This window comes from Zingiber officinale, chromosome 8B, assembly GCF_018446385.1.
Source record: "Zingiber officinale cultivar Zhangliang chromosome 8B, Zo_v1.1, whole genome shotgun sequence".
NCBI classification, from domain to species: domain Eukaryota; kingdom Viridiplantae; phylum Streptophyta; class Magnoliopsida; order Zingiberales; family Zingiberaceae; genus Zingiber; species Zingiber officinale.
Window position 1 is genome coordinate 47,734,411 of NC_056001.1, and position 18,918 is coordinate 47,753,328.

At 37.0% G+C, this 18,918-nt stretch overlaps 1 protein-coding gene across 1 annotated transcript; it reads right to left on the minus strand.

The window, feature by feature from the left end:
- Positions 1 to 84: 84 nt before the first annotated feature.
- On the minus strand, positions 85 to 17,655 carry LOC122014776 (heat shock 70 kDa protein 16-like). The gene is made up of 9 exons (XM_042571196.1): positions 16,190 to 17,655; positions 10,707 to 10,919; positions 7,939 to 8,034; positions 7,699 to 7,842; positions 2,868 to 3,068; positions 2,623 to 2,769; positions 830 to 958; positions 612 to 742; positions 85 to 511 (listed from the first exon to the last, which is right to left on the minus strand). Exons 1-9 carry the CDS (start codon positions 17,360 to 17,362, stop codon positions 403 to 405), a joined length of 2,343 nt encoding a protein of 780 aa, XP_042427130.1. The 5' UTR covers positions 17,363 to 17,655; the 3' UTR covers positions 85 to 402.
- Positions 17,656 to 18,918: the final 1,263 nt, after the last annotated feature.

Below are 18,918 nucleotides of genomic sequence, written 5' to 3' on the forward strand. Positions count from 1 at the left end.
ATGAAGTTGGTTTAGCAGCCAACATTGCAGAAATCAAAACCATTGTTATCGGAGCACGAATTCTGTCACAGCCTGCAAAGGATGGGAGGATAACTATAGAGAGCTAGAGACTCCTTGACAAAATTATGCGAAGGCATTGCCGACGCAGGAACCAGTCAATAATATACATGCAAGTTGATACTGACTTGATATATATATATATATCTATAATAAGAGGTATCGTAGTGCGCGTGGAATGCAAAATTTAAGACTACTGCAGTATAGAAGGCTTCAAATCTCAGAAACCTTCATGCTGGGATTTGTAAATTGTTGTCTTGAGCATTGATATGAACTTAAAAAGTGCAAGCAGCTGGTTACGAGCATGCAATGCGATGAGAAGAAAGAATCACTGAACTGAATAAATCAATCGACCATGGAGTTGTCAGAGTGCGAAGAGTTAGAGTAGTCTGAGCCTCTGGAGTCATCAATTCTTGATTGAGATCCCTTGTGTCTCAAAACATTTTTACACAACCTGCAATATATCAAGGACATGCAAACTAAGTTGACAAACTATGGCAACACTTGTGAGGAATGAAATTTAAAAATTGGAAACGGATATATGGTGGTTGTACATGTCCAAGGCTTCCCTCCTTTGCATAATTTCATGAGACCATAATATTGGATCTGCGTTCTTAGGCAATGAATCTTGTTGTTGAGACATTTCCCGCACCCACTGCTCAGCTTTATTGCACTCGTTTATTACCTGAAAAAGAAGTGCCATTGGATCCTGGAGCGCAATGTAAAAGCAGAGCTGTATATGCCCTAAAACTTGAGAACAATTGGAGCTTACAGCATCTCGTTCGGTGGTTGAAAAGGAAGATACCGCCATTCTATAGTCAACTATGCTCTTCAAAAGTTCTGTTGTAGCTTGAGCTCTTGCTTCATCATCCTTGAATCTGTTCTCAATGGGATCTACCAGCTATTCAGGAAGCAACATAAAGGAAATCCAGAGTGAAGCTCTTGAAATAGGAGATTCTCATTAAATTTATATACACGGACAAATAGGTTTAACATTGTACTGTCATGAAAACATGAATACAAGCACCACACGTGTCAGTAAAGACCAGTTTGCAACTCTCAAAATCGGAATTTACCTATTTATAACTGATATCTACACAGATTAAACAAATGTCATAACAAGAATAAGCCACACGTGTAACAAGGTAAACACCAGCTTAATACTGTACGCGCATAGTTTTTGTATAAAATAATTATTGACATTATGACATGAAAGAAACCACATGGATATCAAATTGCAACTGTAAAGTGATAGATAACCCTAGGATATAGGGAAGTTAAGAAGATATAAAATGGATTAGGGTCAAGTAACTCCAAAAAATGCAGGTAAGTTCATCTAGTCTTGAGATATTAATATGAAATCCAGGTGACAGTAAGCCAAAGATTAAACCTTATTACAAGCCTGGTTAGACATTAGAGCAAATGTTTATAGACTTTAGCTTAAGATTTGTAAGGACAATCAGAAGAATATTATAGGAGATAATCAGATCAATTCCCATCATTTATTATATTTTACACTAATTGCTTTAGCGTGGATTCGTCAGCCCAATGAAATAATGCTTTACATGAATGGAACAATTTGATGGGTTCAATTAAAAAAAAAAAAAACTAGCACGATCTGGTACATCAAAATTATGTATGGTACAATGTAGATATTCATGAGAGAGACATACACCATAGTTTTAGCCAAGGTTTAAAATTTCAACCCGTGCCAAGATTTCGGTCTTGGACAGGAATGATACAGTTTCGGTATCGTATCGTGCTATGCCGATATAGTTTCGGTATTTTTTTTATATAAAATATATTAATTAAAAAATAATATATTTAACATAAATATTTAAAAAATAAACAAAATAAACAATAAAAAAATAATCTTAAAAAAGGAAAAGATATGAAAATAGATAAATAAAAAAATAAAAATTTTATTATAATTTTTAAATTAAAATAAATGAAATATAAAATTAATTTGATAATTTTATTAGGGTAATAGGGTTTAATAAAGTCTCTTTAGATGATCTTCATCACAGTTAGGGGTTGACTAAGTTTAATTAAAAAAAATCCGAAATTCGACACCACTCGCGAGCTCGCTTGACTTCAGCGCTGCGACGGGGTTGCACGACCCCTTAGTCATAGTCGCAGGGATCGTGTAACTCCTCCGGCATGACCGCGGTGATTGTGCGACCCCTCTGTAACAGCTGCAGGGTCACACGATGCCTCCGCAGTGGCAGCAAAATGGTTATGCAACCTCTCCGTTGCTATTGCAGGGTTGAGCGACCCCTCCGCTACGGCCACAAAGTCGCGCAACACATCGTAGCTGTCGTGGGTCTGGTGCCTAGGTTGTGCCGGTGCCGGTCGTCGGGTGGAACAAGATATTTCCCCCGTTTTCATTCGTCTAGGCATGACACTTTAAACCATGGTTTTAGCAATCAAGTCCAAATCTAGCTGAGATTGAGGCTGACGAATGAATCACTAAGCATATGAAAAGATGGGAGAGAACACAAATCTAATTTACAGTTAATTCAATATAATAAATGATGTCTGGTGGCTTAGAAAATAAAAATTTACCTTCTTTAATTCTTCCAATTTACTAGTGTAAACTTTTTCAGTTTCATCATCTCCATCCTCGTAGAGCCAATCTGCAGTCTGCTGTAGACTAGAAGAAATTTCTTTCCTTTCAGAATCACTAGCAAAACTTCCATATCCCCCAAAAAGCTGTTAAAATCAAGATCACACCAATAAAAAATAAGTGAACTAAATGTTCTGACCACAGCATTAATAAACTTACATGTATCATCTGGATTTGAGATTACCTTATTCCGCACTTCATACACATAAGCTTCCAGTGCATTTTTTTTGTCTTTTGTGTTCTCCATTTGTTTGTCCTGATAAGCAAGCCACTTTTCTTGTTCTTGGGCTTCCAACAACCATTTTTTTGTTGTTCCATTATATACTGTCTCTGTAATTAGCAATGCATGCCTTCTAGGGTGTATGTCTGTTTTTGATTTATCAACCTGATTAGAGTAATGGTTAGCTGACTGAAAACAATATGATCTTCTTGGAAAAACACTACTTTATATCAAAAATCTAGCAAAATTTAGAACTGTTTTGCAAATAATATTTTTGTCATATTAGAAATGTCAAATTATGAATGTATTGTTTTTAAAATCTTTTTAGAATTTATGATTTTCTTGCAATGCAGGGTAAGACTGCATATAATAGACCTTTCTCCGAGATCTTATATTGGCGGGAGCTTCATGCACCGGATTTCCCTTTTTTTAGAAATTTAGTGAATTTCAGCTGTCCTAAACTTTTGGTTGACCATGCAAAACATCTATAAAACAGTGTAATATTTAATATCACATTGTTGATGAGAACCAGTAAAATTAAAATAAATGATAACATTTTCACAAGCTTTCTAAAATTTTTGAGATATTAATAATAGTTTAATTTTAAAATTTTGCATCACGAACCATTATTCAAGTATGAAGACAAGATGTCTTATATTTATGGCATATCTCAGATAGAAGAAATCAGGAAGTTAACTATCTCAGTAGGAGATACCCAACCATACACCTTAAGGACTCATACAAATGATAGGTCATCATAGTTTCCTTGCCACCACTGGATATCCCATTAGGGAATGGTAAGGATGGATTGAGGAAGTTGTGCATATATAGTCAACTACTACAGCCATACTGAAACACTAACATGCAGAGGGGCAATGGCCAACTAAAACATGAGACGTCTAAGATAACGTGGAGGCATTGAAGAACATTCTATAGCATCTAGGCACCTAGAGAATAGAGCCTGCTCTCCACAGCACAAATTCAATATCCAGTTCACAAATCATGCAAAGGCTACAATGAGTACAGGAGAGAAGCAGACATGCATTTCTCCTACACGGATGCTTAAGTTTGACACCATAGCAAACAACATAATTTTCTAGTCAATTACAAGGAAAAAGAAATTTCATATGTTTAATACCAGTGTTTGTTTCTATTGGAAGTCAATGACCACTAACATTTGTCTAAGAGGACCATCCAATGTGTACAACCATCTAGGATGCTAAGACTATTTGGTAAGACACAGAAATTAAAGCTTCGAATCACACAGAAATTGGGACAAAATTAATAAAGCACAGGATAACTATCTCGCACACACATAAGTGCTCCCACAATAGTAATTAAAGAAGAGATTTTATTAATTGAAAAACAATGCCTAACATTTTTATAGACCCAATACCAATTAAATTAGAAAATAAATACCACTATTTAAAAAATCTAATCTCCCCAGAAAACATTAGATTAAAAGATACCAATTAAATTACTAAATTAAAAGACAACCAATTATACAATATCTAAAATAGAATATTTCCCAATCAGTCCAAAATTAAATTTGAAATTTTAAAGTGATTTCTGTTGGGACCTTGACATCCGTTAGAAGGGGGGTGAATAGCGTCTCACCCAAATCGTCGCTTCCTACGCTTGTTAGTGCACAACGGAAACAAAAATACTAACAAACAAAAGGAAAGCTAACCCTAGAAAACAATAAACAAGAAGCAAACCCAATGACACGTTGTGTAACATGGTTCGGAGATAAAGCTCCTACTTCACGGCTGTCCGTAAGGTGGACGATCCCGATTCGTCGGTGGATGACTCCCCGGAAAACCTCCGGCTAGCTCAAGCTCCTTGTCGGTGGAGAAACTTCACCACAAACACTTGAATACAAGCACACCGATTACACGAGGGCTTGGGAGACTCTAATAAGTTTTAACCAAGTCTATTTCGTCAACCTCAACCAAGCTCCAAGTCTTGGTTATATAGGCCATGGGTTAGAAAATCCCGCCTACCAGTCGACTGCCAAAACTATCAGTCGATTGCCCTCTGTGGAAATTCGACCGTTACAGCCCAACGGCTTACACAGCCAAGACTCATCATTGGACTTTCCTCCTTTGCCAAGATCACACTTAGGACTTTCCTTGTTGTACCTGTATCCTGCACACTCACAATGCATATCAAATACAACAATAAACCTAACTTAAACCTTTGTCCAAACATCAAAACTTAGGGTACCCTGATTGCTCCAACAATTTCTTGTTTGCATCATTCTCCCAAGGAGATCTCAACTCCAAGCGACAAGTTAGATAATCATTTCTAAATATAGAAAACAGTGGCTTCACCAACTTTATCCAACAATTTTTTTATCATAATTTTTATTTTTCGAGTGTCCCTTCAAATGTGTAAGAAACAAGTGCATTTTGCTCCTGAGTTTTGATTTAAGTTCCTTATTAGTATTCCATTCTGATAAAAAGGAAAATATCTTAGCTTATTGTTGGCAAAGATAATATCCCCAAGTTCATAACAATCATAGGGTATAAAAGTGATATCACAAAGACTCAAATTTATCTATAATATGGATAAATAACCAACAAATAAATAATATCAAGTACTTCTAAAGTGATGAAAAATTTCGATTTGTGAATGCACGATAAGAGTCTATCATATCTCTAAATAGTTTATAATACATTAATATAATTCATTATTAGTATCAGCATGTGTCTCTCATATCAACTCAGTAAAAAATATGAATTAGACAAGTGTAGATAAGGAAACTAACTTATTAGGTTGGCGAGCTCTTGAATCATGAATAGCTATAAAGGTGTCCCCACGGGGCTAGAGGATAATACATTTGCTATAATAGGGCAGGGATCAATTCCCGACGGATACATGCCCTCGTGGAAAAAACTCCTCCCACCCCTAGCCACTTGGTGGTCGGCTATAAGCTGATTCTGTGATTCACCTCCCTTCACATAACCTGGGGGCGGGCTATGAGGGGCGCCTAGAGTGAGTGTAATCACCTTTTGCTACAATGAATAGCTATAAAGGACTCATAACGGCAAAAGTTTTAATGGACTTAACAATTTAAAATTGATATCTTGCATTCCCCTCTCATTATGCTTATTTTGCTCAATTTTGTCTTTTGGCTTTTTCGCATAACAAGTTATGAGCTTAAATCTACTTAGGTGGTCATTTCATAAGAATAGGAGATTTTTCTAACATTGTATCATTAAAGGGCTCATATAAGGTCTCATTAGAGGACCCTTCTAGAATATTATTAGAGAACTCTTCAAAGGTCAAGTTATTAACATATTTTTAAACGACAGTAAAAATCCATTGATGATAGGTGAAGTAGATTTTATATTCTGTAATGTATGTCATTATACATAGCCCATCATATTAATGTATGTTATGAATGTAGCTAAAATCTATGTCATCATACTTTAAATTCATTTAAGGATAATTGTTTAGGCTTTTAAAATTTATTAAAGTTTTTCTTCTTAAATCATGTGGATATATTTTTCTATTAATTTTCTTTTTTATTTTATGTCAATGTATGGTGGGTTCTACTGCTACACTATGTAATAGTGATTTTGAACACTAATACAAATGTGTTAGTTGTTGGCAACCTGTACTAGAGTATGGTAGAAGTTATATTATATTGGTCAAAATAATCTTTCTAATGTAGCTAACTAATTCTATCAAAACTAAGAATATCAATTTTAACATGTCTAGGCCTACATCAATCATTATTTCCTTAAGCAGCACCAGGTTTTCTTTAACCATGACATATAATTATGGATGGGTATATTATTTATGGAGTTATAAATGTATAAAGAATATTTAGATAGTTCATTCTAATTCTCATAAATCAAAGTAAGTGTTCCATATGATAGTTGGGTTTATATCTCAGTCTCGAAATCTTCATCTATTATGTATTAGGTAGAAGTTGGAGTTTATTTCACTCATCATGTCAAACTAAATATATCAACAAGTAATGATAAGTATAAAGCAATGAACAAATAATGATGACATAATAAATTAAAGTACAATGATGACAATATGATGGATGAAAAACAAATTAAAGTTTAAGGAAAGAGTTTATGCTTATGATGGGGATTTTCTTAAATGTACATAATATATTTTTTTTCTGAACTATCAAGATATCACTTGGTCTCATGGCTCATGCATAGGACTGCTACAAAAACAGAGGAAAAAGAAATCATCAGCCTTCTTCAAGGTAAAGAAAATTCAATCTAACTTATTTAAAAGCAATATAACCAAAATTTATCCAGCAGTTTTCTGCAGTTATAAAATGCTAACTCTAACAAAATCTGATCAGAGCTCCCTCAGCTAACAAAAGAAACTTCAGACTGGAATGACATCAAAAAATTAAGAAGCTCCATTCAAAAGGATACAATCTATTTTCCTAACTAAAACTCAATAGATGAGAATTTTCATATTATACAGGTAGGTATTTTGGAAACAATTAAGGATGTATCTTACTATACTATGGCAAAATGATGTGTTGTAAAGATGAGGTTTTGTATTGATTTGATAGGTAGTATTCTTCTATCATTTTTTTTCTCCCAGTCTTCTTTCTCATTATTATTTAGAAATTACCTATCTTGTATGCAAAATAGTGTATGCTTGTTTTCCAGGTGATGTGTATGTCATCTTTGTTGGTTAACAAACCAAACACCTAGCCCTGATCAGACTTCAAATGTGTATCTTCCAAATGAAAAGGCCAAGAAAAATAAGATAATCCTACAACTAAAGGGTTTATTGAACACCTGACACTTACCGAAGACACAGATCCATATTGATTATTTTCAGCTATTCCATTGTTGTGCATGTAAGATTTTCCATTGAAAGCAGACTCAATTTCCATCTTATCCATTTGTCTTGCATCCCTTGAAACTGGATTACTGTTTTCATCTTCAATCAACTGAAGCAGTTTTATTATGTAAGTACAAACTTAAAAAAGGATGATTAACATTCAGCATGTCAATAATAGCATAAAGCAACAAACACTAATACTTACTGAGACTGATTCCAGATAAACAATTCCATGAAGATTCAACCTAACTTTCACTTTAATTTTCTGTCTTTTACCTTCATTGATGGGAAAAGGTCCAACCTGCAGGATCAGCAACTAGAACATTATCTTAGAAAGTGTAGTCTTAACATTAACCTACCAATAGTGTGGACTATCATGAAACAGTTCCACTAATAGAAAATGAACAATTTTTTTCAAAAATGAAAGATTGTTAATTCAATAGAACTGTCACAAGCGGGACACCCAGAACTACAGCTTTCTGAAATAAATGGTTCTTTCATCACTCAAGCAGCATTCTCTATATCAGTTTTCTCCATGTTTTTACATTGGACAACATATAATTTGTTTTTTGTAAGGATTTTAAGTTGAATCATATATATGTAATATGTACTAGTTCTCCAAGAAAAATAAAATCATTACAATTTTATTTTCCCCAGTTAACATGGTACATCACTTTTACTCCTAAGTTAGGTTTCCAAAAGAAACTCCCTTAGGAGGAAGCCAGTGATGGTGGATAGCCTCCCCTCATCCAATCTATCTACCCTCTACCCACAGCCTATCCTCATCCAATCGATATATGCAGCCTTATTTGTTGTCACTTACTCAACTCAAATTGGTTCCAGAAACCACCACATACTCATTGCAGTTGAGCTCATTGCGAACACAATTCCCATCAATTGACAATTCTGTTGCACAATTGTCCTTCTCCTCCATGCAACCTTCCCTGCCACAGTCCATTTAGAAGTGAGACATCCGCACACATAGCCTCATCCTCACACACCAACAGCAGCCCCCAAGGTGATGCATTCCCTTCTTCTCTTCCATAGCCATATATCCTTTCTTTGTTCCCCTAGGAACCCTAGATCTATTCCACGACAATCAACCTTAATCTTGCATTTCATCAAATGGGTGGTAATAGGATCTGCAGAGATGAATGCTCCACTTGCTCAGCCTCTTTGCAGAATACTCCAGCAAGGACAAGGTGAAGTAGGGATGGTATAAGTAAGTTCTCTTCTAGCGAAGGAGTCACCGCCTCTCTGTTTCTTTCTTGGGATACAATCACTCCAGTAGAATCTGTCCTTATCTAGCAGCCTAATTTATTTTTCTTGTTTATTCATCACACATTCTGGTTAGACCAAGGGTTAGTATTTTGATGTTTGGACAATATGTTAGTAAAATTATGTTGGTGCAATCATATTTGGGCACATGATTGAGGTGATCTTAAAATTAGGTTAATATGCCAAGAGGGTCAAGTTAATTGGACACTCAACAAATGAGAAAGCTCAATAAGTGGTGGCAATGGTAAAAGTCCAAATGGAGTCGGCAACTGGAAAGTCCAATAGTTAGTTGGAAGATGGAAAGTTCAATATGGATTTGAACTTTGGCGGATGGAAAAGCCAAACAATGGTGAAAGTCCAACTGACTAAGAGTTTGGCAAGTAAAAAATCCAACAAGAGATTGCAATTGCAAAGCCCAATAGGAAGTTAGCAGATGGAAGTCCATAAGGAAGTTGGATAGAGAGTTAGCAAATGAAGTTAATAGGTGAAAAGTTCAACAGGGAATTAGCAAATGAAAAGTGTAATAAAAAGTTGGCAAATGGAAAGTTCAACCGAACTTAGCGAGTCTGGAAGTTTAGGTAGATAGAACAAGGTACTAAATGTTTAGCAAGTGAAAAAAGTCTTCGTAAGGCAAGATTGATTTGATGTCAGACAAGTGGAAGTTTCAGAAGAGTGTTTTTAGACAAATGAAAGTCCTAGCAGGTTGTGAGGTGAGATACAAATCTGAAGATATCGATGCAAACATACTAACAAAGGCATAACCAAACACACGCACATGCAGCTGATAATATTCTCAAGAATGCCAGTAACATCTACATAGACTAAATGCTTGATCTGATTATGCATGATTATATAACATTGCATGCAAGGAAAAGTTCAAACTTCAAAATGATAGACAAACTTTGGTAACACAGGACATACAACTTATATTTAGCAAATATCAGAGCTGGTTAAGAAAAGCAGAGACATAAAACTCATACATAAACCTCATTTACCCTATCATGGCAATTATCAACGAAAACGAGGGGGAAATGTAAGAACACTTATTTGGGACTCCATTATTGCATAATCCAACAACATAACCTATTTTGTCTTATGTGACAATTGGATTCTACCAACATGATTCATCCTACAACAACCAAGTCTTATCCCACTAGATGGGGTCAACTATGATTCATTTTTGATGTGGTCCAAAAATTAGGGTTAATTTTAAATGCTAAGTTTTAAATCTTTAAAAGTTGTTTTTTTTTAAAGTTTGTTATAACTTTTGGGTAAGTTAGGCTAGGAGACTTAGTTTTCATAGTTAGGTTTATAAAAAAATGTTTACATCCCAAGTCACGGATATTTTTTGATTTAAATGAAAATTTCTGTTAGTCAGATGCTCTATGTGAGATCTTCCCATTGCTGCATCAAGTAGAACTAAATTTCTGATTTGACATCATGTTCCTGTTCTTCTTCTCTCACACAAATAGGTCCTGTTTCCCACCTCAAAGACCTCCAAGCGCACATATTTCAAATTAAAATCAATGCCATATATTGTAAAAGAACACAAAGAAACCTTATTGAACTAGAATGATGTTCAGAAATTTCTATAAACAAACAATAAAGCATATAATTAATCAGTATTATATGTGCATGGACACAGCAATTGTAAAAATTTAACAAGCATGTTTTACATCGACTTAAAAAGTTCACCTGGTAGCAGCTGATTTTTACTGAGGTACCAGGTGGAAGTTCACTTTGGTTGGCATAAAATGCTTCCATTTTAAATGAACTAGTTCGATAGAAAGAAAGTACTTTAACACTTGGAATCAGTTGGCCCTTCCGCAATACAGCATTACTTGACACAGTTGTAATAGGATCTTCATCCATTGCAAAATTAACTGAGAAAGGAAAAGAATCTAGCACCTGCAATCACCAATGGATATGTCATATGCTTAGGTATCTAAACTAAAAGGCTATGTATAGTAAAATGGTAGAAACCGATAACAAAGAATGGAAGTTTCTACTAACGAATTACCACAATACATATTTCACCTTTTCTGTTTCAACTTTTTCTTTCAAAAATGGACCTAAGGGGAAGTTGTTAGCAAAACCACGTAGGTTGGGTTTGGCATGCAGGGAATAAATCCTGGAATTTCATAGTTCATTCCGAATTCAACTAATTTCATTGTTTGGTTTGTATTTATTAAGTGAGAATGAAATTAATGATTCCTTCAATAACTGTTATCAACATGACAGGCCCAATAACCCAGATCTAGTCATTCCACCCTAACCCACACCCTACTTAATACCCACAGTTCACCTATATCCTTTCATTGTATCTCTGCTACTGTTGCTTGCCTATTTGTCTCCCTCAACAACCTCAATTGACTCCACGGTGACCACTGGACACTTCAGCGACTATTTCATCCACTAACCACTTCAACAATGGTCATAACCTCCTCATCGCCTAACTCCTCCACTCCCATCTCCAAGCTACATCCTCCACCTTTTCCCTGGTCATCCTCTGCTGTCCCGACACTCTTACCACTCAGCTCCACAGCAAAGCAATGGTGCCACCACCTCTACCGCCGTTCACCAGCTCACCACCCACATAGATATTCTCCTTTGTACTAGCGCTCTCATTCACTTGCTAGAGGAGAGGAGCACAAACAATGGAGGCACAAATATACTCCTGGAGATATTGAATTGCAAACTAAATATGAATTAACCTATAAAGAAAATTATTGTCACGGAAGCACAACTCATAGTGTCATATGTATATAAATCCTCTGCAAACCCACTATTATCAAGAGACTCATGCAAGAAATCACCCTTATATAAACCAAAGTTTTCTAGGAATCAAACCTATGCAATAAATTCCAATTTACAACTGCAAAAAGCTTCAGTTCATTTGTGTCACTTGCACAAGCAAAGCATCTAATGCAAGACAGCAAAAATAGAGATACGTATGATGAAGTGACGGTGGAATATGGGCAATTAAGATTTAACATGAGGAACACTAAGGATTTTTCCATGTTGCACAATAAACAAGAGATTTTATTGCCAATAAGACACAAGAATATATAATAGTTGAAGACAGCATAGAGAAATATGTTTAATCCAAGATAGTAACTTGTGACAGTGTTACTCATTGAAGAAGATACTGAAGTCCTATGTTTTAAATAAATAGGCAGGGGGATGAAACATAAACTTCTATGCACAATAATTTATTGCTGATGCGATAAGTAAATTGAGGCATCACAAATATGTGCCTAACTAAGCATCCAATCTCATTTTAGTGCTCATATGAATCCATAGAGTGTTCTTATACTATTGGCGCAATCATGTTCCCATGAATGTCATCTTGATGTTTGGGCAAAGTTTAAGTTAAGATCATATTGTTAGTTCTCATATTTGTGTCAAGTGTGCAGGTACAAAATAGTTTGATAGGAATTGCAAGTATCAATAGTGGAAGTTCAAGTAGGTCAAAGACCACATACTTGGCAAGTGGAAGTCTAAGTATGTCATAGATTTAATACTTGGAAGTGGAAGTCTAATTAAGTCGACGGTTAAATACTTGGCGAATGGAAGTTCAAGTTGTGGATACTTGGCAGATAGAACTCCAAGTAGGTTGAAGATATTTGACGAATTGAAATTGTGGCAAGTGAAGGAAGACTGGATGCTACACAAAATGTAAAGTCTCGAAGGCAAGGCTTGTTGACATGGAACACATAGAAGCATGGAACACACATAAGCAAGGTGTCTCGGCTCGTTGAAGTCCATAGGAGAAGCATCTTGGCATGTAGGTGACGATGAGTCAAGCGCACTTGTACATTAGGTTACGAGTGGAACAAGAGTTAGGAAGGGATTATAGGCTGGAAAAGTTGTTTGAAGGTTGAAAAAGAGATGAAGGCTTTGGCTATATATATGGGCATGTGAGCTATAGAAATACTACAAAAAGATCAAATTCTCTCTTCCTTAAGCACAAAAATTGTGTTCTCTTTATGCTCAATGCTCTTCGCTCTCCACATACTTAATTTAAGTTGGAGTTTTCACCTAGAATTGGAGTAAATGATTTCTTTAAAAGGAGGCGCTTCCCTTAGAGGTTGAAATCAAATTTTGTATGGTGAAAATTGGAATTAGGAGGAGGAACCTAATTAAAGGACTTAAGATCAAGATGATACAAAGTGGACTCTAGTGAAACAATAAAGGGGAGGCAAAGTTAAAGATTGAAATTTTTGTTTAACTAGGTACCCGATCTTTATCAAAGCGTATTTAGTATCATAATGAGTCAAGGTTGACTCTTGATACTTACATGCGATTTTGCAAGAGACAAATATCCTAATCTTTTAAGGGTACCTTTGTCAATTATAATTAGAATCATATAAATGCAAAGGTTTGAGCCAATTTAATTCATCTTCTAGGGGAGAAATGAATTGACCTTCTAAAGGGGAGATATTGCATCATCATACTTATGACACCAAGAAAGGTAATGTTTCTTGATGTGTGTCAAAAGGAGAGATATGATGGGGTTTAAGTTAGAAACTATCACCTTATGATTGACACTTTTTAAACGTATTGCCAAACCTCATATTGCTTTTGATACCTAAGTTTGATGCTTAGGCAAAGTTTAAGTTAGGATGATATTATGATTTCTCACGTTTGTATCAAATGTGCAGGTGCAAGATAGCTTTACAAGTATTGCAGATAAATCAAAGAGTAAACACTTGGCAAGTGGAAGTTTAAGTATAGTTGACTAATTCGTTGACAAGTGAAAGTTTGAGTAAGTCGAGGACCGAATACTTGGCAAATAAAAGTCCAACTAGGTCGTGTACCTAATAGTTGGCAGATGAAAGTTTGGATTGAAGACCACCAAGGAGGATTCGATACAACAACAACCACAACAACAACCAAGTTTTATCCCACTAGGTGGGGTCGGCTAACCAAGGAGGATTTGATACTAGGAAAAAATGTAATGGAAGTAAGGCTTCTTGGCATGGAAAAGTTGGAAGCAAGATTTCTAAGCATGATGAAGTCCCAAAGGAGGAGCCTCTTGGTACAAAGATAATCCCTACGAGGATGAGTTGAGTACACTTGTACAATGGAGTATGGGTGGTACTAGACTTAGGAAAGGGCTTGGTTGTAGAAGTGGTTGGAAACAAATGTACTAGAAGAGTCTTTTAGTCAATTGGACCAAGTAGGCAATTGACTCAGGCTCGAACAGAAAGCAAGAATGTTTATGTTCAAGGGTGAGCATCAGTCGACTAATCAGTAATGAAGTAATGAAGAACTTGGAATAGAGTCGTTGATATGATATTAACCCCAATGGCTAGATAACCTATGAGCTATTGTTTTGCAATTGACTGATGGCTCACTTCAGCTAACTAAAGTAGCTATTACGGCACAATAGGCTAATGAAATCAAATCAACATAATTAAAGACTAGAAAAGCTATATGAAGGTTGAAAAGGAGTTGAAGGCTTTGGCTATATATATGGGCATGAGGAGCAACGAAAAGACTACTGAAAGATCAATTTCTAAACTCATAAATTGGAATCTCTTTATGCTTTATTCCCTTCATTCTCCTTCTACTTATTTTTCACCAGGTTCCTCTTCCTCCGGTAGCTTACCGAGAAGGAGAAAAAATAGTAGTTTACGAGGGGTGATCCACTGAAGAATCATAAATTGTGGATTAGGAACTAAGGATTCTGAACCAAAAAAATAACCTTATTCGGTTTGCTTGCTTTGTTTTTTCAAATTACATTTCTATTGCATTAAGTTAAATTGTAAAATGTGAATGTGCCTCTCAATGATCTAGCACATACAACAATCCAGGCACTGCTAGTGGCTTGTTTTAATACTGAATTAGACATAATGAAATGGCCAAAATAAATAACTCAACTAACATTATCCCCATGACAGCATGGTATACAAGAATGCCCGGGTTTCAAGTTCACAGAAACCCAACCTGTTTTTATTTTACTAGAATCTGCCCCTCCCTTTTTATTACCATACTCTTCCATTTCTAAGCTCACTCTGTCAAAACAGGCTACAACATTTTTGCTTAAATTTATGTCCAAATCTGCTTGTACCTAAAAATTGCATTTTAGGTTTTTGCATAAATAAACTGATTCCAGAATCAACTTGCTTATGTTGCACAAAATGGTCAACAAACCAATTTGTGACAACATTGAAATCCTGCATGAGTTCATTCCCATCTAAAAAAATGCATTTGGGGGATAATTATATCATAATGATGCTTAAACAAGTCAATTTCAACAAAACAAGCTTATTTCAGAATCAGCTTGCAAGCTTACTACATGGTAAATAAGGTCATTTTTTAAGTGATCTTATAAAGACATTTTCCTTTATGTCTTATCTGTGAGTTCATTTCCCCCTAAATGCAATTCTTGAGGATATTCACATCCTAAAGGTGTTCAAAAAACTCACTTTCATGCAAACAAGCTGAGTTCATGGTAAACAAGTTGCCTGAGAGATCTGCTTGTGATAACATTTTCCCTCAAAGTCTTATGCCCAGGTTCATTTCACCTAAAATACACATTGCAGTAATACTCACGCAAAAAGGCACCTAAACTCATTTTCACCTAAATGAGTTGATTTTAGAATTTGTGGGTGGCCAATCAATCTGGTGTAAAGAAAAAGAAATTTGAAATGGAAAGTTATAATGGAAAAGCAAATAGAGAGGGATGCATTTTGGTAAAAAATGGGAACGAGGGCATATTTCAGTAAATCCAGAAAAAAAAAAAGAAGGCATGTTTTTGATAAACTTCATTTTAATATAATGTAAGACATTGTCAAGTTTTATTCTAATCAAGTAATAATGCTCAATCAGTAAGCAATTATCCTTCTATGGGTTGAGGTTATACAGGAAAGAGCATTCTCCCAAGGCCTATGTTAAAAATTTTGATCGAGTGACACTTCTCAAAATAAACTAAGTAATTAGGACAGTTCCTAATTTAATGATTCATGATCTGATACCCCCTCTACACTAAACCTAACTATGATAAACCCTATCAAAACTGCATGTGATTAGCCAAAGACCAATTTGCTTGGCATGGGCACACATGATGAATCATTAAACAGAACTACATGATGAACAAATTAGAGTTCGGAAATCCAGTATTGAAGAACTGGACAGCCATGATGCAAAGCATTATCAACAGAAATTCTCACCTCATAATCCTTAACCTTAAATATGGGACTGAGCATAGCACAATGAAGGGCGCAGCCCCTGGCAACACATTCACTAACATTGAGTGTTCGGCTTGGCTCCTTCCTAAAGAACTCTGTCAAAATCTTTGTTATTGCAGGGATTCGTGAGCCAGAGCCAACAAGCTCAATGGTGTTTATTTGATCACGTTTCAGTCCTGAATGCTCCAAAGCTCGCTTGCATGGTTCTAAGAGTCTGTCAAACAAACTTGTGCATAGCCTCTCAAATTCTTCCCTCTTGATATATCCCTTCACATCTTTCTCATCCATCAAACACTCTATATTCAGGGGAGCCTCCATGTTTGCACTTAGAACCCTCTTCAGTTTCTCACAAGCCGCCCTCAACCTGATGCTGGCACGTACATTAGAATGAACATCAATCTGGTACTGCTCCTTGAATTGCTCGGTAAAGTGATTGAACAGAACCTCATCGAAATCCCTCCCACCCAAATTTGCATCGAAAGCATGTGATAGAACATTCATTTTGTCAGGTTCGAATCTCACAATGGAAACCTGGGTGTCACAGTGACCAATGTCGATAAAAACTACGCAGGAGGAAGACCCCCGTGGGTACTGGTCGGTCTTATAGATTCCATACCCCAATGCCGTGGCAGCACAGTCGTGCATCAATCGTAGCGGATTCAGACCAGCGATCGCAGCAGCATCGAGATAGGCCCTCCGTTGGAGGTCGCAGAAGTAGGACGGAATCCCAATGACGCAATCGGTGACCACTGTCTCCAGGTTCTTATCCGCAATCTGTTTCAGGTGGGCGAGGAGCATGGCGAGGATCTGGACGGGGGTGAAGGCACGCTGTTCGTTCAGGAAGTCGACGCGGAGCAAGATCCCACCGTCAGGAGACTCGGAGGCATGGAATGGGAGGCGGCGAAGGTCATCCTGAACCACGGGATCGCGGAAAGGGCGGCCAATGAGGCGCTTGACTTGGGAGGCGGTATCTCTGGGGAAGCGGGAGGCGGTGGCAGCGCCGGCAGCCCCAATGAAACGTTGTTTGTCGCCAAAGCAGACGACGGCGGGAGTCTCACGATTGGACTCATCATTGAGGAGGACGTCGATGCCGCGCTGCCTCACGGTGCCGATGACGCAGCTGTCGTTGCCGACGTCGAAGCCGACCACGCTCATCTCGGACTTAGCATTCAGTTGCGAAGAGGGAGGAGTAATTCGAGGTTGGGATTTGGGTCGGGAGGAGAAGAGGAACCCTAGAGAGAGAAAAGAGAGGGAGAGGAGCGGAGGGATTGAAGGAGAGCAAAGCGAGGATGCTGCATCGTGGGGAACCAAAGCCCAAGGGAGCAGAGAAACGAAGTCTGGAAGCCGCAGGGCACATGGGAAACGCGAATCCTTCGCTGAATAATCAATCGCTCGTGTGTGGCTTCCACTTTCCAACGGTGCAGTCCACCTACCGCAACGAAAGGGTTGGTGCTACGGTGGCCGTCAGCTCCGTCCGGAGCCAGCCCAAGGGACGTAAATAGGGGAGGTAAATCATAATAATTGAAAGGGTAAGTAAATGGGTGTGATGTCGGGATGGTAAACGTCTCCACGTGACTCGCAAAAGTTGAGATATCAGTTTATATAGAAGATAAAAATCAAGTTAAAGATGTTTTAATGGGGTAAGATCGGTCCGAATTCTGTCGCTGAAGGCTGAGTTCATAAAGTTACTTCGGTTACCGGTTATATCTACTCGGGCATCATTTGAGCCCGGCACCAAGAGCCAATGCCACTCCCATCTGATCGTACCCACTGGGCATCATTTGAGTCGGACCAGCCAAACACGATTTCACTCGAAAAGTTAGATAGGGCAAAAGTGCATACTTTGGATCACCCAAACAACAAACACACATATATCTAGTTTCCTTTTCGATTGTAGGAGATCCTTTCTTCCTAATCTTGAACCAAAAGTAACCAAAGGGCCTCAAAATTATGCATAATTAATATACCTCAAAATACCTATCATCATTAAAGACAGTAAACCATTATCTTCCTATATGAATACCTGTGAAAGGTCATTAATACAAAATAATCATTAATATAAAAGAAGATCAAAAGTCATTATATAATCATTGATCATTACTACAATAAAAAAATAAAAAAAATCAAAATATCAGATAATCATTGACCATTGACCATTAATGCAGGAAAAAAAAAATCTAAAGTCATATGATTGATCATTAAATATAGAACGACTAAGAGCTATCGAAATTATAAATATCATACATTAATATATAGAAGATAAAAATGTTGAGGATCGATGGCCGATTTGAAGGGGGGTTGGATAGTTAGGCTATCCCCAAATCGATTTCTTTTCTACAAAAGGTTAGTGCGTAGCGGAAATACAAAAACTAAAGCAATTAGAAACAAATAAGAATACAAACGCTAACATACTCGATGTAATGTGGTTCGGAGATGATGCTCCTACTTCACGACGTGTCCTTAAGGTGGACGGGGCCTTGATCCTTCGGTGGATCAGTCCCGGCAATCTCCGGCTAGAGCTTCTCCTTTTCGGTGGAGCAAACCTCTCACAAAGGTTCTCTTCCTCTTTACAAGATGGAGTTTAGATTGGGAGGAAGAGAATTGACTTGGGAGCTTTGGGCACAGAATAGGAGTTAATATATATGCATCAGTAACCTCCTTAATGCCCCAAAGCTCCCCTTAAATAAGAGGAGAGAGTTGATCATAAATCA